Source organism: Glycine soja, chromosome 15, assembly GCF_004193775.1.
Source record: "Glycine soja cultivar W05 chromosome 15, ASM419377v2, whole genome shotgun sequence".
NCBI classification, from domain to species: domain Eukaryota; kingdom Viridiplantae; phylum Streptophyta; class Magnoliopsida; order Fabales; family Fabaceae; genus Glycine; species Glycine soja.
In genome coordinates this window covers 42,921,943-42,949,032 of record NC_041016.1, presented here as the reverse complement: position 1 = coordinate 42,949,032, position 27,090 = coordinate 42,921,943, and the positions used below count along the sequence as shown (strand labels likewise).

Here is a 27,090-nt window from a genome sequence, read left to right as displayed (position 1 = left end):
AAACCTAAACTAATTAAATAGAACATAAAAGCTAACCAAAAGTCAGTACAATGAAAAGAAGAAGAAAAAATACAGCCATGTTTTCAAATCTTCATAGAAATGAACAGCCACCAAATCCCAACGTGCACACCACAATCTAGTTTTCTTAATATAAATCAACACACCCTGTACATAACTCCGGCCCCAAAACTCAACAACCCCACCAAACCATTCAACCTTAATTTTGTCTCAAACTAACATAAGCTTCTTCCTTGTCTCATTCAATTTCATTTCCCTTCTCCCAAACATTAATGGCATCATCCCTGCAACCGCCATTGCCACCACCACCACCGCCTCCATCACCACCACCATTATTATATAAAGAAGACTCACCAGCTACTACCGCTGCCGCCTCTCCAGTCCTCCGTGTACCAATCTCACTTCAACCGGCAAACACCAAGAGCAAGCGCGACTCCAAGTCCAACAAACTCTTCCGAAGGTTCCGATCGGTTTTCCGGTCATTTCCTATCATCATGCCATCATGCAAGATGCCAACAATGAATATTGGAAACCGCGGGAATGAGGTATACATCCATGGCGGCATGAGGATCACCGGAACCCTATTCGGGCACCGGAAAGCAAGGATCAACCTTGCTTTCCAAGAAAACCCCAACTGTCAGCCATTCCTGCTATTGGAGTTGGCCATCCCTACGGGAAAGCTGCTCCAAGACATGGGAATGGGGCTTAATAGAATCGCTTTGGAGTGCGAAAAGCCCTCCAACAACGACAAGATTAGGATCATTGATGAACCCATTTGGAGTTTGTTTTGCAATGGGAAGAAAATGGGATATGGGGTGAAGAGAGAGGCTACGGATGATGACTTGAACGTGATGCAATTGTTGCATGCAGTGTCTGTGGCAATTGGTGTTCTTCCCAACGAGATGTCAGACCCTCATGATGGTGAACTCTCGTACATGAGGGTGTATTTTGAACGTGTGGTTGGGTCCAAAGATTCCGAGACTTATTACATGATGATGCCTGATGGGAACAATAATGGACCTGAGCTCAGTGTGTTCTTCGTGAGGGTTTGATCAATGTGGCATGTGAGAAAACGGACAAGGAATTGTTTAGTTTGAATCTTTGGCAAAATGGTTGCATCATGATGAGATACAGTTTAAAATGCGATGCTTAAATATATGGTTAGAAGTAGGGGAGGCATTGCATGAATATGCTTAAGAATATTTATATTTTCGTATGGGTTATTAGGAGGCAGTTTTTTTGTTCTTTTCTTTTTTTCCAATTAGGATAGACTACTAGTTAAGGACTTAAGGTAGATGAATCAGAGAGATGAAGGTTTGTGTTATGAATGGAAGGGAAGGTGATAGAATGAAAGATGGATGTCCATTTCTTTGTTTCTTTGGTAGGAAACAAATTTGGTTCTTTTTTAAATTTCAAGTTTGAGCACATAGATATGATTCGTGTAATTTACTTCTTTGTATTTTATTGGAATGGTGACGCAAAGAATATTTAAGTTTGGAGGTGTTCTTGAATCAATCAATCAATTGTATTACGTGTGTATTACATGAATGTGTGTTTAGTGAAAATGTTTTCTTCATGTATTTGTCTTAGTCATACAACATATATGGGGTATCCGGAATTTATTGGATTTCCAAAAAATACTTTTTTAATAATTTTACTTTTCACTAATTATTTGTTAAACCCAAGGAATATTAATTGACTGAAAACATTTGATCTAATTTTAGGTGTAATGTGACGAAAAGATGTGTAGTGTTCAGGATCTACAAAATTTACATGGCATCTTACTTGCCACTTATAGACTCGTGTCAACCTTTCACGTTACAGGAGTGCGGACACTTGAATATGTTTGAATAATACGCAAATATGTTTGAATATCTTATCTATTGACAAATATTAAATTATCTATAGCGTCACATTATCTATAAGGTATAATTATCTTCAACCTTTATTTATAATTCAAATGATTATTTCTAACATTATCTCTAAGCTCACGATTATTATCTATAAGTTGAGAATTACCTACAAGGCTACAACATCCCCTACAAACAAGGACCAACGCCTTCGCTCAACTAATATAAATAAAGGTTCTGTGAACGCTTCTACACGATAGTCATATACGACTCGCTCACACATGACAACAAGCCTATGCTTCTCTCTCTCTCTCTCTCTCTCTCTCTCTCTCTTTTTCGCTCATACGAGCTCCATTACAACATATACTTGCTTTACTCTCCTTACATATATTCTTACTTGAGTGTCGAAGTCCTTTGTTTTGCAGGTCCCCCCTCTTGTCAAAGGCACTTCTCTTGTTGGTGTGTGAAGTTCAGACCCCACTCAGCCATGTCCACCTTGACATGTCATGGTTCTAGATTTTGGTAAGAACATTTGGCGCCCACCGTGGGACCATGGTAAAACATACCCCGCGACCTCTCGTCAATTCTCTCACAGTCATCCATGGTTAGCACTCGGTCTAGCCTCAGACGTGAGACCCCCCTCATTGACTCCCATCCTCGTCCAATAGCTATGGCAAACACATACACTCTACAACAACTCCAAAACCGCATCACGGAGATGGAACGATGCCACGAGGAAGAGTCGACAAAGCTAAAGGATGATCATGACCAGCTAGAGGCTCGTGTTAGACGTCCCCAGGGCGACGAGCAGTCTGTAACATCCCAATTTTTATAAACTAATTTAAAAAGGATTGTTACTTGTAAATAAATAGAGTTTTAGAAAAAAAAATGGTGAGGTTTTATAATTAAATAAATAAGGGGAAATAACTTTATTAATTAAAATAATAGTTTGAGAGAAAATAAAAAGGATATTTTATTATTCATTTGATGCAAAATAAAATAGAGTTTTTTTTTTTTTTATAAAATGATAAAAATAAATAAATAGAGTAAATAATAAGTCGTGAATACCCCTAGTTATAAATAGAAAAATGCTCAGTTTCTAGACTGGCTCCTTAGCCGCCTCCTTCGCCTCTCAATTTCGTTTTTCCTTCTCAACCTCTATTTTCTTGTAGACCACCAAACATATCTCAGAAAAACAATGATCTTGGACACATTCACCGTTGGATAGTTGTGAAATTTAAGCACCAGGTTTGAAACCCAATTCCAACCATTTTCACCGTTGGGAATTTTGAAATCATGTATGCGCTTAGAGGAATACCCTTCTCATTGTAGCCTTTTATTTTCCCGCAGAAACTCAAAACTGTCTCGGTAAAATTACGATCCCGGATTTGTTAACCATTGGATTATAGTCAAATTTGGATATGTTGTTCGAAATTCAATTACTCACACTTTCACCGTTGGGATTTGTGATATAATATTCGTCAAGGGAGAAAAAGGAATCGCATGAAGATAGTACAAATGGAGGCTTCAATCCCTTCTCATTCTCTCTGACATTTGGGAACCCTATCAGAGCAACCAGAGGAATCTCAGGAACTTGTTAGAGATGTCTCTATCACTGTCAGAAGACACATGATCCCGCTTAGAGGTAAGAGATGAGTTATTCACAATTGGGGGTTAGTGAGAACATGTGTAGGGATCCTTAGAGAATTAAATTAGGATTTTATTTTGGGATGTTTATTAAATTGCAAATTTTCCTTTATGATTATAAATAAAATATTGATGTTCTAATGAGAATTGCTTGATAAATTGTGCTCTTGATATTTGTATATTTTAACCTATGATTTTGATATAATTGTGTAATATTATTTGAGGAGTTTTACTCCCCAGGTTGTGATAGTCTTTTGTATAAATTGTTATAGTGAGGATATGAAATGATGATTCAAATTGTGAGTATGTGGTGCATTGAACATTTGATGAATGATGTTATACATTTATATTGAGATGTGTATTGTGTTATGAGCTATGAATTGTGCAATCACACAACTGTAAGACCTTTTAAGGGCGACGAGTTTTGCACGACAAGTATTGTGATGAGATCCATCGTGGAAACCCGACGAGTTTAATCACAAGCGCGACAAGTTAAAATGATTTTGAAAATAATTGAGTAGTTGTGTGTATTGCATAGTTAATAGGTAAAGTGTGTATGATTCATGAGGTGTGATAATATGTTATTTTGAAACTATAACACTATGATTGAAATTGATTGTAAGTGATAAATTAAGTATGCATGTGATTGAGATGTTATGTGCATTGAGTTGTCAACTGTGGATTGAACAATCACACGACTATAAGACCCTTTAAGGGCGACGAGTTAATGCTAAGTCCTTTTAAGGGCGACGAGTTAATGCTAAGACTCTTTAAGGGCGACGAGTTAAAAATGTTTGAGAACAATTGAGGAGTCGTGTGTTTTGTACAGTTCATAGATAGAGTTTGTGTGCTAAAATGTTTTCTGGGTTGGACCTGAATCAGGAGGGAGAGGCCCTGATGGATTCTTCGGAGTGTAGGCCTTGGGGCTCACCCGGTTTGAGTGCTCCTTTAAGCCTGTGTCGATCCCACATGGTTGGAGCATTCTCATAAAATACTGTGACCCTGACTGGTCTCCTTATGATATTACCTAGTGAGAGTGACTTGACTTGCTAGTGTGTGGTTTGTCTTGTCATGTACTCCTAGGCGTCCGACGAGGTTTTTCACTGACATGGTACCACATTGCATATAGGATTGAGTCTTAGTGTATCTGTTGCATAACGCTTGTGTATTGTTCTATATTGATTGATTTGATGATATGGTGTTTTGACTATTGAGTATGTGAATGTTGTGAAAATGAATGAGACGTATGGTGAAATAACGTGAGATATGCTCAAGTAAATTATATTTTGTTATATAATATTTATACCTATATGTTGTCTTATTTTTCTCTATTAGTTAGGAATGTGATAACTCACTCCCTCTGTTGTTTGTGTTTGGATCCTGTGATGATCTTGAACTTTGTGTTCAGGGGACCAGATGACTAGGTGAATTACTTTAAGGAACCTTGTGCTGAAGGATATCAGGACACAATGCTATAATAGGATGTGACATTAGGGTATAAGTTGCTATATTAATTGTATGAGGTCTTGGACAACCTTGTTTTGAGCCAAAATAATTTATTAATTATTTGAACAAGTTTTATTATGGTGTTAGAAAAATGAATGTGAGTCTTTTACCCTTTTGAAAGACTTGTATTTAAATGTATTTTAAAAACTTTTAATTAAATTTGATCTCTTATTCCTTATATATATATATATATATATATATATATATATATATATATATATATATATATATATATATATATATATATATCTGTGTGTGTGTGTGTGTGTGTGTTGGGGTAGAGGGTGTCACACAGTCCGCCCATACCTTGCCTAAATTCACCGAAAGGGAATCACACCCCTACGTATATACTACAGATGGTTTAAGGTTCTCCCACTTGCACCTTCTAACACGATTTGTCCGTTGACATTCTTTTGTCGACCGCATTATGGAGGCAGACATACCTTTGGGGTGGAAACCACTCAACCTCGAGCGGTACGATGGGACAACAGTTCCAGACGAGCAAATTGACGCCTTCCTGACATTGGCGAACCTCTACACCAACGACGACGCGATTCTATGTCATGTCTTCCCTATATTTCTCAAGGGAGCAGCTTTGACCTGGTACATTGGACTCCCCACCTAGGTCCATAGACAGCTTCGACACTCTAATTGAATGATTCAGTGCGCAGTACACCATTAACAGGTTTCACCGCATGACCTCAGCCGCCTTGGCCAGTATGGGACAAGCAGACAAAAAATCCCTCGGAAAGTTCATGGATAAACTTGGGGGCACCACCGCCCAAATTTGAAATCTCAATCCTGAGGTAGTGTTAGTCGCCTTATACGACTAACTTTTGTATAGAAAACATTTTCCAAAACTTATATAGTTCCCCAATTTATGGTTATTTTGTAGTGATTTTTGTAAATAAATTCTATTTTATGGATAAAGCTATCTCTAGAATATGTTCATTGGATTTAATGATGAAATATGTGCAATTTCAGGCGAAAAAGATGCTAAGTCATGAAGTGCCAAAAGTGACAGTTGAGCTTAGCTCATAAGTGGGCTAAGCGCACATCCACCGCTAAGCGCGACAGAAGAATCTGGCAGGGCGGCAGCATCAAGGCCGCGCGCTAAGCGCAAGATTAGTGTGCTAAGTGCAGCAGATGTCTTTAGCCAGGCTCAGCGCATGACTGGCGCTAAGCTCGAATCCACTTACCCGCGCTAAGCGTGAAGGTGGCGCTAAGCGCAACATCATGATTTCAAAGCCTATTTAAAGCCTGTCTTGTGCAGAATTAGGGTACACAGATCGGAGGTAGATGACTGGCACTAAGCCCGAATCCACTTACCCGCACTAAGCGTGAAGGTGGCGCTAAGCGCAACGTCGCGATTTCAGAGCCTATTTAAAGCCTGTCTTGTGCAGAATTAGGGTACACAGACTGGAGGTAGATGATTGGCACAGATTCCAGAGCACACCACAGTGCCTATTTCGGGAAAAGAGCTTTGGAGGCAGCAAGAGGAGCAGCTTTTGTAGAGATACCTAGGTTTTGTAAGCTTATTATTGTTAGGGTTTCTTTTGTAATGGCTAGCTAAACACCCTAGTTGGGGATTTCTAATGAACAATTGATGTAAATACCTAATATCTAATTGATTATGTTTTTTGTGTTCAATGCTTCCTTCAATGCTTAATGTTTGTATGCTTTTGGTCTGATCATCCATTTGTGTGCATATTTAGATGACTTTAGCATTGGGAAATGTACTGTTGCCTTAGAACTTGATTGAAGTAGGATTGAAATTTAGTTTTACAAGAGGGATCTGCGGATTAAGTTTTGGTTTTAATTATGTTGTTATAATAATGTTGTTTAGTCTAGGCCTAATCTTACAAGAGGGATCTGCTGACGAAGCTTAGGCTAAATTAGGCTAAACTTTCGTAAGCTGCTTGATCTAAGTCTAGTCTTACAAGAGGGATCTGCAAACAAAACTCAGTTTAAGTTAGTCTAAACCTAAGAGGGCTGTCTCAATTGGGCCTAGTCCAACAAGAGGGATCTGAGGACGAAGCTTGGATTGATTCGGTCTGACGAGGGATCGAGGTTTAGTAATTTAGGCTACAACATAGAACATAAGAGCATGATTGATTAGAGAAATATATTTATATGCATCAGCTTGTTTGTTAGAAAGACCCAACATTTCTACCTACTGCTATCACTTTTACTTTGCATTTTTATAGTTTTTAGCATAAAAGTTAGTTTAAATTCTGTTTGAAATTATCAATCATACATGTTCTCTCAACAATGCTTCATTTCTGAACTTAATTCAGGCTAACATTAGTTCCTTGTGTTCGATACTCGGATTCATTTATTTTAATTTTTAAATACTTGACGATCTGGTGCGCTTTCCGGCAAACTAGATTTCCCTTGAATATATTTGAACGAAGAAAAGGTGGAACAAAAAGCAACCGTAGGGGAAATCCAACAGGTAGCATTGCATTTCATGCTCCTCGCTTTACACCCTAGCAAGTTCATAGACAACCTCTGCAAAAAACCACTCGGTAGCATGGATGAACTGTGCGAATGAACCAAGGGCTACATCCAGATGGAAGAAATGTCCAGATTCCAGAATGAAGTCTGCCAAGACAAACAGAAGGGCGATAAGCGCGAATCACACACCAAGCCCGACTCGCACAAGTCGAATAAGAGGCACAAGCCAGACAAGCATTAATCTCTCTCCAAAGGGCCTAGGTATAAGTGTTACAAACCCCTAACGAAAAATCGCATGATGATTCTCGAGGAAGCCTTCAACCTGGAGGTACCCATGCGGCTACCCCAAATGAAACTTCCCAGGCTAAGGTCAGTCGCAACCGATCATTGCTGGTATCACCGCAGTATTGGTCACAACACTGGAGACTACTGGGCTGTGAAGGATAAGATAGAAGAACTTATATAGGTTGGGTACTTAGCCTAATTTGTTAAAAGACAAGACAACCACCAAGCAGGAGCAAGACCATGAGGACATCCAGAGGAGCAGAACATGAACTAGGAAGCAGATAGAAGAAGAGCAGAAAATCGAAGCAGAGAAAGACACCAAGAACAACAGCGTGAGCGACGACCTCCTCCAAAGTTGGAATTTGCCCAACACATAAGAGGTGTAATCAATACCATCATTGGTAGTTTTTCCTATGGAGGATAGTCCAGCTAGTCCCGAAAACGACATCAACACGCCATTCGAGACATCAACATTAACTTTGTCGACTTACCTTTACAATGAAGTCTCCCTTCTATCACCTTTATGGACAGGGACTTCAAGGGCATCAACCAAGACAATCCTGTGGTTGTCTTCATCATCATAGCAAACTTCATGGTGTCCAGTGTCTTTATCGACCAAGCAGTTCCACTGACATCCTGTACTGGAAAACCTTCCAATGACTTTAGGGTTTACCCGACACTGTCCACCCTCACGCCGGTCCACTCCCCATAAATCCTTTGTTACTTCACAAATCCACATTTCTCCAAGGGATCACGTCCTCCTTCGATTTTGACCTACCACCAAACCTCCTTGGGTTGTTCTGCTTCTCAAGAGCTTCCTTCACCTTCTCAACCACTTCAATTATGATGCACTACCCTGTTGGTTCCTCTAATCCATCGACAAGTGTCTTTGAGGATAAAGAATTTTTGAAAGGTCGAGTAGGGGTGTGCAGAGACAAGGGTAAAAAACTTAACCGAATTGGTTTTGAACTGTTTTAATCGGTTCAATTTTATATCCAAATAGTCAAAATGATTTAGAAACTGGTTCAAAATCGAAGTGGTTTTAAAAAACTGGTTTCAAACTAAACTAGTTTTTAAACAGTTTTAAACTAGTTCTAAGAGCTGAATCAGTTTTGAACATGGATTTCAAATTAGTTTTTAAATTGTTTTTTAAATAAATAAAAATATTTAAATAAAAACTAGTTCGGTTAACCGACCTGGTTTTGTAAAACAATTCGATTAACCAAATTGATTTTATAAAATAGTGCACTCATTTTTTTTTGAACTAGTTTGGGAAAAAACGAATTCGATTTAGGTTTGGTTACAATCTGGTTCAATTCAAACCAGTTAAGAGTGTTGATAGGCCTCTTGAGTCTGCTACTAACTTAAGGTAAGCCCAAGAGAGAGAGCATGAAGCCTAACAGATATGATAATTTTGTATAATTGAACCTTGGCCCAACCTGCTAGGATTAGAATAAGTTATTTCCATTCCTAGAAGTTTCCATTGCTTAGGATGTCGACACCTAGACTGTGTCAGCTGCCTCCACCTGCTCAACTATGTATTTGAACATTGAATGGAAACACAAAAAAAGTTGGATTTTCTTAATTTTATTTATTTTCTTTTCTGAAGAGAATTGATCCTTTCTCGAATAGGGACCCCCTAGACATTTTAGGGTTAACAATCCATTAATGATATTGGGAGACATGCTGGCATGCAGGGAGCATTAGTAACTAATTTATCTTCTAATGTGCAACTCGTACGTGTTATGGGGACGCTGATTGGTGAAGCAGGCTTGTTTGCGAATTGGGAGGGGTACACGGATAACGATTCAATGGGGAACATTTATCGTGCTTTGAATTTTGGTTGGTGATAAAAGAAAACAAAATTGATGGATAGAATGGTATAGAGTAAAAGGAAACATTAGAACAATACTTTGATTGTAGGATATATACGTATACACAATTGCTTATGGTTTAGTGGGCTCAACTTTGGTTATATGTTATTTACTGCATGTGTGATAAATATTTCATAAAAGTGGTTGTATTTTGTAACTTTTGGTACTACTGGTACCAATTATTAATGCATATATTTTGTTTTCCTAAAATCTTAAAAAATATAGATAAGCATACAACTTCCACTACTAAAAAAGTTATCTTTTTCGACACACATTCTAAGACAGTTATGTGGAATTGTCTTAGAATGTCATGCGGTGGAAATTTCGTAAATAATAAAAGTTATATGACAACGGTTTTATAAAAACCTTCTTAGAAATTAAGTATTCAAAATATTCAAAGATAATTTTATTAGAAAATCGTCTTTGAAATTCATCTCGCGCACCTTCTTATTTTGACACAGTTTCCCGTTCTTTGTGCCCTAGAAGCTTCATTGACTCCTCCTCCCCCTCGACCCCACCTCTTCTCCCTTACCCTCAAGTCCTGCACTGCCCTCAACCTCCCCTTCCTCCCCACCTCCCTCCACGCCCACGCCGCCAAGCCTCTACGACACTCGCCTCTCCCTCCCTTTCGCCCACCGACTCTTCCTCCAAACCCCATTGTCGTACCGAAACATCATCATTTGGAACACCATCATCTCCTTTCACGCACACAACAACAACCTCCAACAAGCCCTTCAACTCTTCTACTCGCTCGACACTAACCCTACCGATTCGACCTTCAACCCTGAGATGATGATGAAAACTTTGAGAAAATGTTGGCGATGATGAAGAAAACTCTGATATGAAAGAAGAAAAGGAAATCGAAAGTGAAGAAAACAATGGGATGAAAGAAGGAAAGGTAACCGAAGGTGAAGAAAAGAAACGACTAGTTGGTGAAAATTTTTTTGCCACTGCTTACAAGGACAACATGGATGTTGTCTCACGTGAGGATTTGAAGAGTGTCTTTGAGAAATTTGGTACAGTGAAGGTAATTGAGCTTCCCCCTTCCTCCATCCTATAGAACCTTGTCCCCCTGGAGTTTGTTTTATTGTTTTTGGAAAGAGGATACATTTCTTTTTAAAATTTGTTTAGTTACCCTGATGGCAGTTAGATTCCTGTAACTAAAATTGTCAAGCTTTCTTAATTGATTAAATACTCTTGATTTCCTGCTTAGTACATTGATTTCAAGATTGGAGCAGTCAGGATACATTCGCTTTGAAGAAATTGAATCTGCTCAGAAAGCTCGTGCTACTGCAGTTATTTCAGAAAAGGATGGCTTGATTGTAAAGAATTATATTGCTATTATAGATCCCGTGATTGGTCAGTTCTACTTCAATTTGTTTTTTTCTTAAACAATTATCTAATTTTTGTTTGGATTTCGTTTGTGGGCTTAAAATACTATTTCTCATAATCAGTTTCTAATGTACTTTATTTAAATTGACGGGGATGAGGGTTAATATACACCCCTGTTAGGTTTCAGGGACAAGGAGGGAAATAAATTGTTGGGGGAGGGAGTGGGGTAAGCAAAACCTGACCCCGACCCGCCCCGTTGCCATACCTAACCTAGAGTCTAACACTAACATACACATGATATCACAATTATATATAGTCTATTAATTAATATCTCTTGTGCGGCCAACAGGTATCTATGCTAATTATATATAGAAACCCGTGCAATTTATTATAAAACTATATCTTAATTAAAAAAAGAAAAAGACTAAACCTTAATTTTCTTGCAGAAGTTCCTCTGGTTTCTCTTGTTCTTATGTCTCTTAATCCTCACCTTCTTCTCCTCTGGGATATAAGGAATGGTTTTGTTCATTTCTTCTATGATCAAACTACTTTCACTTGACAATGAGTTATTAGAATGTTGAAGATAATCTAGCTTCCAACATAGGAAATTCTTTCTTCATTCTTAATTTTTTTTTTTTGCAATTCTGTTGCAATATTGAATTGTGTCGATTGTCTGACTCCTTTGTTCTTTGTGTAGGATGAAAGCAGTAGTTTATTTATAATAAACATAATGGAGCCAGTCTTGGTTAAATATATGATCTCTTTTTCTCTTTCTTATAAGTTATACGTGTATCTCTTCGCCTTTTCTTTTACTGCTGTCAATATATGTGTGTGTGTTACTGAACCTTAATTATGTAATCTTTTTGTTTCAATTTAGAGAAATTTCTTATGCTTTGTATTAAATGTTTTGGTAGAAAAAGGATCGAGGATATAAGGTAGTAGATGTCAATCTTTCCATAGGAATATCCATCCTTGGTTAGTTGTGATATGCTTGATGTTCTTACTGATCATGCTGATGATACACCGGCAAGAATATTATAAATTATTGACTTCCTTACTTTCACTTATTAATTGCATGTAATTAACAATTAAAACTTTTCTCATCTGCATTTGATAATACATAAATTATTGCACTACCATAGGATAAAATTATTTCTCAAATATGACACTTATTTTAGTACATGAGACTTGATGAAATTAAATTAATAATAAAACATAAATTAGAGACTCTTTCACATATCAAATTCAAATTATACACCACAATTTTATTTTTGTTGAAAGGAATTGCACCACCAATGGTGATTTCTACACCTCAAAATTAATTGGCGATGATTAATCATACCTTGATGCACACCAAAAAGACTAGTAACACTTGTGCATACATAAAACAATGAAAACGTTTAATTACTATGACAAGATAAGGATGGGATACTCGCTTATATATATATATATATATATATATATATATATATATATATATATATATATATATATATATATAACACTTCCACTTCCACGTTTTTTTCATTTTAATGCTTATTATATAAATAATTTTTTTCTTCTTTTCTTCTTATTTTTCACCTATTTTATCCTAATATTCCACCCCTAAATGGTGCGGATAAATATCACTATTTATTTTTCTTTTTGTTAATAATATAATAGATCAAATATATATTTTTGTCTTCTTTTTTCTATTTTTTTTTCTTTTTATTACACTAATCATTACATGAGTCACTTTCTCTCCCAATTCTTTTTTTTCTTGTTTTTCTCCTATATAACTAACTCCAATGTTGCACGCAAGGATGAATAATATCATTACTTTTTTTTAATAATAATAGATCAAATACAATTTTTTAATTCAATACATATAAAGGTATATACTTTTTTTTTGTGGATTTTCATGGATGAATGAACCTGAATTATATTTATCTTTAATATATATGGTAACATAGGCGGACATCATCTTGAGAGAATACCCTGGTTGAAATTCAAGGCTGGCTTTGGAGGTTTTGGATGAAATTTTCCCCAAGGTATGGACAAAATGGCATGTTGAATATTGTTTCTTGGTTATTTCCCTATATAAATCTTATATCATAGCCGCTCATGCTTGATGAGTATGATGGATTGGATTTGATGCTTTGTGGTACCTATATTTCAAGTTATTTTACTTTTTAAGAACTCTTTAAAACTAGTCATTTGTAATTGAGATAAATTATGATCTAATTTGTTTGCTTGCCTTTTTTCTATTTTTGTAAAGTATTTTCTTCTATTTTTTTTAAATAAAACATTCTAAGAAGGTTTTTTAAAAAACCGTCTTAGAAAATATATATTTCAAAACGATTTTTAGTTAAAAATTGTCTTAGAATGGTATTCTTTTAAGATGGTTTTAAAAGAGTACCCTTCTAAGAGTTTTTCTAAGAACCGTCATAAAAGAATACCCGCTAAGAACTGTCTTAGAAAGATACCATTTTCTAAGATGATTTTTATGAAACCGCCATTGAAAGTCTTAACTTTCAACGACGTTGCCTTAAAAATTGATTCAAAACTTCGAAAGTGTTTTAGAATAGTTGTTGTATGGTCTTTTTGCAGTAGTGTTGCAATCATGTTGTTTCCAATTGATAATGTCAAGACTTTTTACGCCTCTTTATTCTAAGAAAAGCCACAACAACATTTTGCTTTATAAAAAAAATGTTAGGAAAATATTTTTTAACAAATTCTCTTTTACTGATTTAAATTTATTGATAATTAAATGAAAAAAAAATTGTTAGATCTCATGATATTTAATGATTTTTTCTTGATTTTATAATTTTAAATAAATTTTAATCAATTATAGACAATGTGTTTAAATAAGTACCATAAAAATATATTCCTAATCCTCCTCTTTATTTATATATTTGTGAATGTATAAATACAGGGTATAATGACAAAGTATAATCAAACAAGATTGCTTCAAGAAACATTTAAGGTTAAACAAACAAAGATTGCTTCAAGATTAATTCAAGGTCAAACAAACAAGATCAAGAAAAAGATAAGGCCTTAGATTATTTATTAAAAGAATCTCACTGGTTGATCAATTTTTTGCCTCAAACAAATTGTTTCCAACAACTCAAAGGCACTAGTAATCGATTACCAGACAATGTAATCGATTACCAGAGGATTTCAAATGGGCTTTTTAAAAGGGTTTTAAAATTTGAATTTTAAATCTTGTAATCGATTACCAGATGTTTGTAATAAATTACCAGTAACAACACTTCAGAAAACACTTTGAAAAGTCATGACCCTTCAAAATATAACTGTGTATTCGATTACCATAAACCTGTAATCAATTACTAGTAAGAAAATTTCAGAAAAGTTTTTTGAAAAGACACATCTTTTCAAACCATTTCAAAAAAGTACGATGGGCCTATATATATGTGTGTTTGACTTCAAAAAGTAAGAGAGAGATGTTCTAAGAGAACTTAATTGTCAAATGCTCTCTCAACAACTATTGGGCAAACACTTGCAAATCTATTGAGAATTCTTATAAGATCTTTAATTTATATCATCTACTCTAAAGGAGAGAAATCTTTCTGTTTATCTTATAAACTCAATTGTAATTAAGAGACTGGTTGTCTCTTGGTCTGTGAGAATATTGAACACAAGGCTGAGAGATCCCAAGGTATGTTCAAAGTCTGTAAAGGATTTACAGAGATAGTGGAAAATCTCAAGTGGGTTGTTTGAGGACTGGGCGTAGACACCGGAAGTGGACGAACCAATATAAATTAAGTTTACATTTCTCTCTTCCCTTATTTAAGTTATTTTACTACAGTTTACTTTGTCTTGCACATTTAAAAGAACATTGTTAAATTGATTGCTTCTTCTTCTTTTGCATTCTGAGCCTATCATATATCAGTCAAAATGGGGTTAAAATTTGTTAGTGGAAAATTTTGTAAGACTTAATTCATTCCTCTCTTAACTTATTGAGACCACTTGTCCAACAATATCAACTAGAATATGATTATTTAGCTGCTTATTTTTTATAATCATCACAAGATGATCATTGATTATATAGTTACTACTATTAAGGTCGTACTCTCTAAATGATAGACCGGATTCACTTAACTTTTCTTCAATAATTTAGGATAACTTTTCAACCATTGAAGGGGACAAATAATTTACCCAATCCCCTATTTTTGCCTTCCAAAAGAAGTACTTATTCTCAACAATCGTGCCTTTGCCCATTGTTCTTGATTTGTTTACCTTTAATTCCTTCATTTTCTCAAAGCTACACAACTTGATTATATTTTCAATCACTCCACTACTTTCCTCCTCTTTAGTGAAAGGACAATCCAAAAACTCTGCTATTTTCTTCACATTAAAATTAACATCTTCTTTAAGGTCCTCATACTTCAAGAACAAAACCTTGTTTGGCTTATCAAGATCTCTTTCCAATAACCTAGTATATGGTTCTAAGATGGACCAAACCCAATTATCCCCATGCAGTATCTTTCAAAAGCTTCCTCTAGAGGTAATGAAGGCAAAAACTTTGGCATAATTTTGTTGACAAAAACCCAAGTAGAAACAAAGGTGTCAAATAGGTTCCTACAAATATAAATTATCTTACAATTAGACTCTTTAATTGATTTGGCCAATGAAGTGAATGGAACATGAGTACCAAAAATTCTTGGCTCTGGGATTTTGGATAAGTCATGAGTTTGGTCATTAATATCATCATAAATGACAAATTCAAATGGAGGCACACGTTCATGGGGATTGAAAACAAGTAATGGGTAGTTCTCTAAGGATGGAAAATGTTGGCGATGGACGATAGCAAAGGTAAGGGCTTTCAACCAAGTGGTACCCGATTTTGGAACGCTAGCAATAACAGCATCATTGAAAAGTGTTTATGGCTTGTAGTTAAGTTGATCATGAATACCAAAAGCCTTGGTATAAATAGAGATAAGGTGTTATCCAACCCTTCTCTCAAGGAAGAGATAGAATTAACTCCTTACAATCTTGCCTTATTTGTTTTATTCACTCACTTCTTGCTCATCCATTATTTGTGTGTGCGTGTGTGTGTGTGTGAAATCTATGAGATTTGATGGAGGCATTGGAAGTGCTAATAGCTTGCTATATGTAGCAATGACTGCCGTGATAATGCATAGTAGTATCAATTAATTAGTTCAAGTAGGAAAGAATCTTACTAACGCTTTATTGGTTTTGCTATACGTTGTCTTTAAACAAACTGTTAATAAATGAAAAGACATTTTTTTATTGAAATGTGTAAGATTTAATGTTATTACTATATATTCTAACTATTATTTTAATAAAAAAATATTTATTAATTTTTAACTATACCATAAGGCCAATGTATATCAAAAAAAATATTTTAAAACATATGAGAGTTTCCAATTTAGAGAGTATTGACAATGACACGATGAACAAAAGCAACGGCCACAAAGATTTTGTTTGCATTTTTGTCGCAGGATTTTTCAGCTGAATTTAATTAGAATGCATCAATAGTGTATATATATATATATATATATATATATATATATGTAATCTTAGATTATTATATGTAATATTTTTTATAATAATTACTTTAAAAAATGATGATTTGTAACGATTAGTTGTAAAAATATTTAGAATGACACTACATTAACACTAAACTCTCTTCAGTTATGAAAGAGTATAACACTACTACAAAAGCAGCTTTCTACGTCAAGACTTCTACGACGGTTGCAAAGAACCGTCGTAGAAGGTGAACCGGTGGCATGTTCGTAATTAAGCGCATGAGAACAATGACGTTTGCCGCTACCCGTCGTAGACATCCAGCTGTTGTGGCAATTCGTATTTAGGTGGGTAAGTTACAAAGACGGTTTTTGGGGAATAACCGTCTTTGTATCGTTAATGGTAGCACGTGGCAACCACCTGAGTGGGCCGATGAGTATACAAAGACGGTTTTCTGGTGAGACCATATTTGTTTTTTAAGTACTTTCACGTGCCAGCCACGTGATTTGAGGATTTAAAATCCAAAGACGGTCGTATCCAGATACTCGTCTTTGGATTGTTGGTGGTTTCACGTGTAGGCCACGTGATTGGAGGCGTTCAATTACAAAGACGGTCCTCACGAACAACCGTCTTTGTATCGTTAATGGTTTCACGTGTAGGCCACGTGATTGGAGGCGTTAAAGTACAAAGACGGTCTTTGGCCAAAACCCATCTTTGTATGGTTACAGTATAAACACGTCATCATCTTCGTCATTTAGTTACGAAGACGGTCTTCGTATTGTTGGTGGTTACACGTGGATGGCACGTTATTTAATGCGTCAACATACAAAGACCGGTTTATTCAAAGATCCGTCGTTGTATGTTTTGTACAGACACGTGGCGGGCGTCATTCAAAGACGGTCTTTGCTAGGACCCGTCGTTGTATCCCAAATTGTATCACGTTTACGGCACGTGCTCGTTACTTTCTCTTACTTTGGCGCGCCGTATCACTTCTTTGCTCGATTTTTCGACTACTTACCCTTACTTTGGCGCCCTAGCTACACAGAGCTTCTTCTCCGACAAAGACCTTAATCTCTGACAAACAACATCTCGTGTCCGTTGCCTTTTGTTCCGTTTGCAGCCGCCGCCAACAAAGGTAAGCCTGCATTTAGGTCTTCTTTGTGTATCCCTTCATTTGCATGTGTAATATTCCTTCATTCATTTGACGATTCTGCTTCGTTGTCGTCTCAGGCCGTTGGTTGTTCTTGGTGCTCTTCATCATCGTCTACATTGTAGTGTTTAAGGAAGATAACATAAGGTAAGATACATTGTGTGTTTTGTGACAGAAACTATGATTTTTGTTTAGGTTCTTATGTAATCTGCAGCTATGGCTTGTAATTTTATTTTTTTGTGTTTCAGTGGGGTTTAAAATCCAAAGACGAGCTTCGGGAACAGCCTGCTGCCATCCTTCATCAGTGGTGTCATCCTGTGCCACATTATCAGTTTCGTTGAGCATCGTTTGGTCTAAGTTAGTACACTGAACTTGATGAAACCCCCTATGTTTAATTTGAGCTTCAAATTTGCTGTCTCCATCCTTAGTTGTGTCTGTAATTGAATAAACTGGAGAATAAATTATATACACGATTCTTGTTAGCAATATATTTTGTTCTTTCTTTTCGTTCCTTACCAATCAACCCTTCAGGATATGTGGAATCAGAAAGGCTGAAACAAAGAATTTATTCATTTTGATCCCTCCTCTGTTTTCATAATTAATTTTTGTTTTTAAATAATGTTCTTAATTATGTTATCTATACCACTTTCATCTTCACCTTTTTTGTTCCAAATGTTATCTATGCCACTTTTTTCTGTGTAGATTCTCAATTTAATTACTTTTGGTAATAATGTCATGTCTATACAACCATTATCAAAGAGATCATGGTGTTAGACTAAAGATTACTTTTATAATTGACTTAAATACCACATGTGGTTCTTTGCTGTGATCTAAGATGAATATAGGGGTTTAATTTGTTACAATATATCTAAAACAATACAATTTTGTGGTCTGATTCTTAGGAAGCAACCTTATAGTTAGGTTGATGAATATAGGGGTTTATCATTACCCACCGAAACTTATCAGAATAATGCCCCATTTGAAAACAGGAGTAGCAAACAGTCAAATAGATCAACTTTGTTCTTTTTTATGTATTATGAATTTTATGATACTGTGTTAACATTCTAGTAGGGCATTTTCTGTATTTGATGACCATAAACTAATAAATAATGTATTTTATATGAACAATCTATAGCCCTTATTTTTTTGTTTAAATTGAATCTTTCTTGGTAACTAATATGAATTTTGTTAGTCTTATGTTATGAGCAGTAATTTGGGCTAATTGGAAATTTAATTTCAATTATTGCTTTGTTGTAATTCATACACTAGTAGCATATTGGTATAATTGCTTGTAATTAATTATATTGAAAAAGTACTGATATTTTTATATTGTGTCTATGCTAGACAAGAAGCATATATATATATATATATATATATATATATATATATATATATATATATATATATATATATATATATATATATATATATCAATTTATTACTGAAAAGGTTAATAATTAAACTCTTTAAGTCGGTTGTACTTGTATTGGTTAGCCAAATTCAAATTGAATAGTCCAATATTTACAAATAAATAAAAATATAGCTAAAAACAACCTTGCAAAAGCAATAGCCTTTTTTCCTAGCTACATGATTAATGACACCACCAATATAATTGACTCTTGATTTATAACTTGTCAGATTTTTCGATTAGGACTTTTGAGACAAATATCAAAGATCAATACCTTATGTTGTGTATGGTAAATTTCTCTTTTGAGTTTGTCATCCCTGCAATCCTTACAAGTTTTTTTTTCTTAATCAAATTCTTAGTCTACCCTGGTATTATAACACATAATTTGCAGTGAGTAATTCATATTTGAGAATTTGATATTGACTATTGAGGTGATTATTACATAACTCTCCTCATTAACCCGTGCTTAGGACAAGCTATATATGAGACCATATAGGTATACAGTTCGCTAAATATCTAAACATAGCAAATAATTACTACCTTTATAATAATTTGCTTTTTGACAATATTTTAGCTTTTTTTTCTTGTTATATATGCTGTGATCTAATATGAAGTGGAAATTGAACTCCTGGTCCCAGAAAATCCTGTATTTAATCATGATAAATGATGTATTTTCTATGAACAAGCTGTTTAGCTTTATTTTTTTCTGGGTTGATTCTGATATGAAAGCATTGACTTGAATTTGATTTCAAAGTATATTATGTGCTTTAGTATAGTTCATGTGATATTGAAAAATAATAAATTTGGTAGCTTTGTGTTTAATTTTCTTATAATCAGCAGTATGCAACTTGGATTAAAAAATTAAATTTCAATTTATTGTTGGTTGTAATTGATATGGTTAAGGACACTAGCATAACTCCTATGTTATAACTGTGAATTCAAGTATCCAAAGCTACCTTCCTCAAATAAAGTGCCTCAAATAAAACAACCCCAAATGAGTACACATCTGATTTCTCGGTCAATTGATGCCTCCTGAAATATTCAGGATCCAAGTATCCAAAGCTACCTTTCAAGGGTGTACTAACATGACCTTGGTTCATGTTTGGGCCCGTTTTGGAAAGTCCAAAATCTGAAACCTTGGCAACCCAATTTTCATCAAGGAGAATGTTGGTTGTTTTGACATCTCTATGAATGATGGTGTACTTTGCACCCGTGTGAAGGTAGTGAAGGCCTCTTGCAGCTCCTATGCAGATCTCCAACGTTTGCTTCCAAGATAGTGTGTCCAATGGCTTGTTTCCTTTGTAAAGGTGCTCCCTCATGGTGTCATGTGCCATGTAGTCATAAACCAGACACATCTCATTACCCTCCTCGCAAAAACCAATCAAGGACACCAAATGCTTGTGTCTCAACTTGGACAGCATCTCAATCTCAGTCTGGAACTCGTTTACTCCTTGTTCTGATTGCGGATTCGATCTTTTGATAGCCACTTTGAACCCATTATCAATAACACCCTTGTAAACCTTTCCAAACCCTCTTACCCCTATCACATTTGACTCATCAAAATTCTTGGTCGCTTGTTTCATCTCTTGTAAGGAGAAATAACGACACAATCCTTGAGCCATGGCTGATATGTTGGCACTACCAACACTCTTCCCTGACCCAGAGGCTTTGGTGCCTGCGGTGTGTGAATTCCTGTAAATAGGTAGCCAGCTTGATGTGTTGTATGATCCTGGAGCTTTCTTTTTCTTTTGGTGTTGAACAACAACAAGTATTGCAGCCACTAAGGCAAAACCTGCAGCACCCCCAGCAGCACTGCCAATAACAAAAGTCTTATTACTACCATGTTTGTTTTGGAAAGTCTTTGCGTGCTCCTCGTGTTGAATCTACATCTCAGAAGGTCGAGGATTGGGACCAGATAAGTCTGTGTCATTGAGCTTGAACACCTCCACCCCATTCAGCAATGAATCATAAAATTCTGGCTTTGTTTCAAGTGCAGGGTGCAAAGCAAGCCAGAGTTGATCATCACCTGCCTCATCTTTCACATATATCACATAATCTGTATAAGTTGGCACGCCTTTACCTCCTGTCCACCCAATCACATCAGCTTCAGCCTCCGCCGTTTGATTGTTGATGAAGATTTTGAAAACAATTTCATTCACTTTGGAATAGAAATAGTCACAAAAATGCAACCTTGTAAGGTACATGGAACTCGGATCAACTTGGAAGATCCACGTGAGATTGAAACCCATGTTGACGTCCTTATTGTTCCCCATGGATCTTGAAGTGGAGTACACATTAGGAGGAGCAATATTTTGTGGCATGGTTTTGTAGTCAATCTTGACCGAGAAATCAGATGAATATAAGGTCTAATATCTATAAATATTTAACCTAATTAAGTTCTATAATTAGATCATCAATATAAGGCCTAATATCTCTAAAGATTTGGTCTTTAATCAAGATTAAAGATGTTTTGTAGTTAATGTAGCTGACTTTACCTAGTGAGATAAGGCTTTTGTTGTTTTTGTTGTTATTGTCATGATAATAAACTGTATATTCTGATTCCAATCCATTACAAAATCTAAATATGGTAGATCCATTTCCTCTCTTTCTCCTTTTTGGCTTAAATTTCCCCCGTCCCTCTCTTCTTTTCATCTGATATCAAGTTGATGTTATGGACCTCATTCCCCTATTATAAGTTCATTCTTCCTTACCATGTTCTTTTCCATTAAGTCCAAACATCTGCTTGCACATTCTTATTCTTAAACCTTTTCTCCATTTGTTAAATTTCCTTGTTTGTTTGTTCATTTGGCTTAGGAAAGTTGTGATTGCAAAGAAGGAATTGCAGCTTCTTATCTCATATACAACATTTGTTGTTCTGCCTCCCATCATCGTGCTTTGTATTAGACAACACTGAGCATGGACCGATCTTGGATTACAGCACCTCGCAAAAGTGAAGCATATCAACATGGGGTTGAAGAGTTTTTGTCATTTGCCCAAATACATTCAGCAACCACAGATGCCAACTTTTTCTACTGTTGTGTTAAATGTGTCAACGGGAGGCGTCATTCGTTGGATGACATTAGATCGCATCTAATATGTGATGGCTTTAGCCCGACGTACACAAAGTGGATATGGCATGGTGAGTTGGTTGGTCATACAGCAACATGTCCACCTCATCCGGTTGAGCTACAAAGCGGAGATCTCATGGAAGACATGATACGTGATCTTGGGCAAGAGGGCTTTCGGGAATGTCATGCAGATATTTACGATGCTCTTCAAATAGATGCGCAGACGCCATTGTATGTTGGATGCAAAAGCTTTAGTAGGTTATCAGCTATGCTAGCTTTGGTTAACCTAAAGGCCAGATTCGGGTGGAGTGACAAAAGCTTCACAGAGTTGGTTTTGTTATTGAAAAATATGTTTCCTGAACATAACACCTTACCGAAGAGTCACTACGAGGCGAAAAAGATATTATGTCCCGTAGGCTTGGAGTACCAAAGAATCCATGCATGTCCGAATGATTGCCTTCTCTACAGAAATGAGTTTCTGGATATGCAATTTTGCCCCACTTGCGGACTTTCACGGTACAAGGGCAACGATGGGGAAGGTACTGAAGGTTCAGCCACCGCTAGTAGTCGTCCAGCAAAGGTTTGTTGGCATTTGCCAATAATACCTAGGTTGAAGCGGTTGTTTGCGAGTGTACAGGATTCTAAATACTTAAGGTGACATGTAGATGAAAGAAGAATGGATGGTATGATCAGACACCCCGCTGATTGTACACAATGGAAGACATTTGACTCCTTGTATCCATCTTTTGCACAAGAGCCTAGAAACCTAAGGCTTGCGCTTGCCTCAGATGGAATGAATTCCTTTGGTAACTTGACCACCAATCATAGTTCGTGGCCGGTATTATTAATGATTTACAACCTTCCTCCATGGTTGTCCATGAAGCGCAAATATATGTTGCTCTCTATGATGATAGCTGGTCCAAAACAACCCGGAAATGATATTGACGTGTACTTGGCTCCTTTGATAGAAGACTTGACCAAACTGTGGGTTGATGGGGTTGAAGTGTATGATGCAAATGCTAAATAGTCATTCAACTTGCGTGAAATGCTCTTCTGTACGATTAACGATTTTCCCGCTTATGGTAATTTGAGTAGATACAGTGTCAAAGGACACCATGCATGTCCTATTTGTGAAAAAAATACTTGTTACATCCAACTAACCCATGGGAAGAAGACAGTCTATACAAGGCACAAAAGATTTTTAAGCCGAAATCACCCATATCGGCGTTTGAAGAAGGCGTTTAATGGAGATAATGAGGTTGAAATAGCGCCTGAACCATTATCTGGACATAATATTTACTAAAGGGTCAGAGACATAGAAACTACCTTTGGTAAGACACAAAAAAAGGACATGTCTGCGAAGAACATTTGGAAAAAAAAGTCAATATTCTTCGATCTCCGATATTGGTGCAATCTGGATGTTCAACATTGTTTGGACGTTATGCATGTGGAGAAAAATGTGTGTGATAGTTTGATTGACACCCTCATTAACATTAAGGGGAAGACAATGGATGGTGTAAAATCTCGTCAGGATTTGGTTGAGTTGGGTTTACGGGAGCAACTACATCCAGTTTTACGAGGTGCTAGGACATATTTGCCCCCAGCATGTTACACAATGTCCATAGCTGAGAAAAAAAGTTTCTTTCATTGTCTAGTAAATGTCAAAGTTCCTCAAGGATACTCTTCAAATATGAAGAGGCTTGAGTCAATTAAGGAATTGAAATTGATTGGGCTGAAATCCCATGATTGCCACGTACTAATGCAACAACTTTTACCAGTGGCCATTCGTGGAATCTTTCCTGAAAAAGTTCGTAATGCCTTCACTCGCTCGTGTTTTTTTCTTTAATTCTATATGTAGCAAGGTTATTGACCCATCACAGTTGCATTAGAGAATAAAATCAATGTTGCAGAGATGAAAAGTTGCATTAGATGAGTGGGCATACAAGACAAAATAGGATTAGGAATGAATCCATTACTGTATTATAGAGAAAGCTACACTAGCATCTACCACAGAAAAAATGGTAGAATTTCACTTTTTGTGATTTGGGCATGTGTGGAAAAAACCTATAGAAGCCCAAGTAAGGAGAATAAACTATAGGAGGATATCTCTATCGATAGAGGGAGACTGAAAAAAAATATAGGTGAAACCATTAAGAACGATTTAGAGGTCAATGGTTTGTTTATAGACATGATTCACAGTAGAACATTATGGCCTCTTTTGATTCATGTAAGTATCCCTGCCTGGTGAGAAAGGTTTTGGTTGTTGTAGTTGAAAGACGAGTCAAAGAGTTTTGACAATAGATAAACAAAACTTATTAATTGCAAATCAATCCTTGAAGATAAACAAAACTTTAAAGGAAAATCATTGTAAGCAACATAATGTTATCTAGCTTAGCACATGATCAACATTCAGGAGTATTTAAGAAAAAATTATCCCTAATGTTATCTAGCTTAGCACATTTTATAGTTTGTTAAATACCTGAATAAAACTTTGATCCCTAATTATCCCTAATTATACAACAAGAAATATGATTTCATTGTTTTCATTATATATATATTTTTACTTCCGTTAAACATGTTTTAATAACATAAATATAATTTTGTTAATTTTATTTTTTTTTGTGTAGTTTTATATTCTCTTTTACACAACAAATATATGTATTTGGCTTGTTAAACTTTTAAGAAAAAATTATAATTAATTATTGATACAAGTTACTATTTTAAACTAATGAAATTAATGATAATATAAATCATCCCTTTTTAAATTAAAGTAAAATACAATGTACGTCTTTTTTTAACAGTAATAAATATCATATAAAATTATAAATATCATTTTTAATTAAAATTGAATTCATTACTATAGAAGTTATCATATATAAAAGTAATTGAATTAATTATTATACAAATTTAGTTAAATAGTTTATATAAAAGGTTGGGTCTTGAAATCAAATAGTGATTGAATCTATAGGAATAGTGGGATGTGTTTCTGTTGTAAGTAGCAATCTGTTTGGAGTAAAATGTTGGTGGGTAAGGATGGTTTGATAGTGGGGAGTTTAATTCAAAATTTTAAGTAAAAGAAATGTGATAGATGGATCAAATTTAATTAATATTTTTTTAAAAATAAGAACTTAATTAATTTGCGAAAAACTTGAGAAAAAAATTGTATACAGTTCAAACCAGAAAGAGTAAAAAAAAGTTTTTACTCAACTCAGAAATAACAGGGATGGCAAAACCTAGCACCCATCCATAGGAAACATGTTTTGCTCTTTGGTAAATCATGTGTTTAGTAATATTTATACATAAGTGAAATCATGCTGGATTGATCTATAGAGCATACTCCCATGACAATTTCCACTGCCACTTACAGGACTGCACGACTATTTTGCATTTTGAAATGTTTGCTAATACCTTATATACAACCATACCATAACTATTGCCTCATCATCCAGTCAAATTTCACAACTGTGCATCATGGGGAAACACAGGTTGCTCTATTTTCTGCAAATGATGAAATCCAAATCATAATCTAGTCACCAGTCCTACAACTATTACAATTTCCATTTTTGAAAACAATTTCACTCCTCTAAAAGAAATTAGCCACTATTTCCAGTTATGTGTTTGCCAATGAGTATGATGTGATTTATTTGCCAATTCACAGTTTCACAATGAAAGAAAAATAGAATAATCAAGGATTCTAGATAATCCTTCTGCTATCAGCTTCCTCATGCAGTCTTTTTCTACACAATCATTTCATTGGTCAAAATTTGGAATTCATCCTATTCCCACTCTAAACAGGTGTGTCAGTTAAATGCTTAAACTGCTACAATACAGAACAATTTTTTATTGTTCAGTATGTTCCAAGAAGAAGCACTTTAGGTAGAATTCTTTATTCCAGTTGGACCATGTAACCACAGGAAAGTTGGAATTCATTATTCCCTTCTTTTGAAGCCATTTGTCATGCCTTAGTAGAGCCTCACTCGATGTTACACCTCTGTCCACCTGAACCATACAGTAATAAATCCAATAAACAATAGGTGAGTGAGTGTAAAAGTTAAGGAGCCACAGACAGGATAGTAAAAAAATATATATAAACTTTATAAAACATTGGAGTATTTATAGCATTGAAGGTCAGTTTGGGACACAAGTTATAAGTTGAAAAAGGTAATTTGAGGATATAAAGTCTATTTATAAGATTTTCTCTCACTGCCCACTAACCCTTCTAAAAGTTTAAGTACATTTAATGGGCTTTTTCTACCTATTATAAAGATTCATCCTATTCCCACTCTAAACCACTGTGTACAGTTAAATGCTTCAACTGCTAGAATACAGAATTTTTTTTTAATTTCTTCAATGTGTTCCAAGAAGAAGCACTTTAGGTAGAATACAGAACAATTTTTTATTCTTCAGTGTGTTCCTCCCCTAATATGAAGATACCTTTGGTAATAAAGCATCTTTCTCCCACTTATTACACTTAGCTTCCAGAACTCAATTATTTGTTCAATAACTAACACTTGCACACACATTATTTATCTCACTGTTCATTCACCTAGCTATTCGAATTTAACTTCACCATCCTTGAACACCAACAAAAAACACACTTGTCATGATAACAAATCCAATTTATTGGGGTGCTTGATTCCCCATTCTGTTGACTTTGAGCTTGCACCATGGAAACCAATTTAGGCCAACTGCAAGGAATAAAGTTCATAACAGAATTAACAGCATATGCCCAGAAGATCAGACAGTAAAAAGAAATCAAAGAAAACTGAATCCAAGTCTGATTTAATAAATTGATATCTGATGACGAATTAAAATTATTGCAATTTAGAGAATGGATTACTGAAGGAGCTGTTAACCAGAACCCTCATATAACTAATACTATGAGAACAATGTGTATAAGATGCAGAAGAGAAATTTGGATTGTAAAGGGTTGCAAATTGTAAGAACCTTGCATACATGGCACAAAGTCATGGAAAAAGAGGTGAATGTGGGGAATTGGTTAAGA

General features: G+C 35.5%; 2 protein-coding genes and 3 pseudogenes across 2 annotated transcripts; 3 read left to right on the top strand and 2 right to left on the bottom strand.

Moving 5' to 3' along the window:
- Positions 1–206: 206 nt before the first annotated feature.
- LOC114386527 (protein MIZU-KUSSEI 1) lies at positions 207–1,512 on the top strand. The gene has a single exon (XM_028346543.1). It carries the CDS (start codon positions 291–293, stop codon positions 1,068–1,070), a length of 780 nt encoding a protein of 259 aa, XP_028202344.1. The 5' UTR covers positions 207–290; the 3' UTR covers positions 1,071–1,512.
- A 7,996-nt stretch (positions 1,513–9,508) lies between these two features.
- Positions 9,509–11,444, top strand: LOC114386178 (annotated as a pseudogene).
- Positions 11,445–14,920: 3,476 nt separating this feature from the next.
- Positions 14,921–15,852, bottom strand: LOC114386177 (annotated as a pseudogene).
- Positions 15,853–19,955: 4,103 nt separating this feature from the next.
- On the bottom strand, positions 19,956–21,743 carry LOC114386176 (annotated as a pseudogene).
- Positions 21,744–21,933: 190 nt separating this feature from the next.
- LOC114386175 lies at positions 21,934–22,743 on the top strand. The gene has a single exon (XM_028346168.1). The coding sequence runs from the start codon at positions 21,934–21,936 to the stop codon at positions 22,741–22,743; it is 810 nt and encodes a 269-aa protein (XP_028201969.1).
- Positions 22,744–27,090: the final 4,347 nt, after the last annotated feature.

Excerpts from the sequence above, each read along its gene's own strand:
- LOC114386175 (XM_028346168.1), top strand. The coding sequence starts at position 21,934 with ATGGACCGATCTTGGATTACAGCACCTCGCAAAAGTGAAGCATATCAA.
- LOC114386527 (XM_028346543.1), top strand. The coding sequence starts at position 291 with ATGGCATCATCCCTGCAACCGCCATTGCCACCACCACCACCGCCTCCA.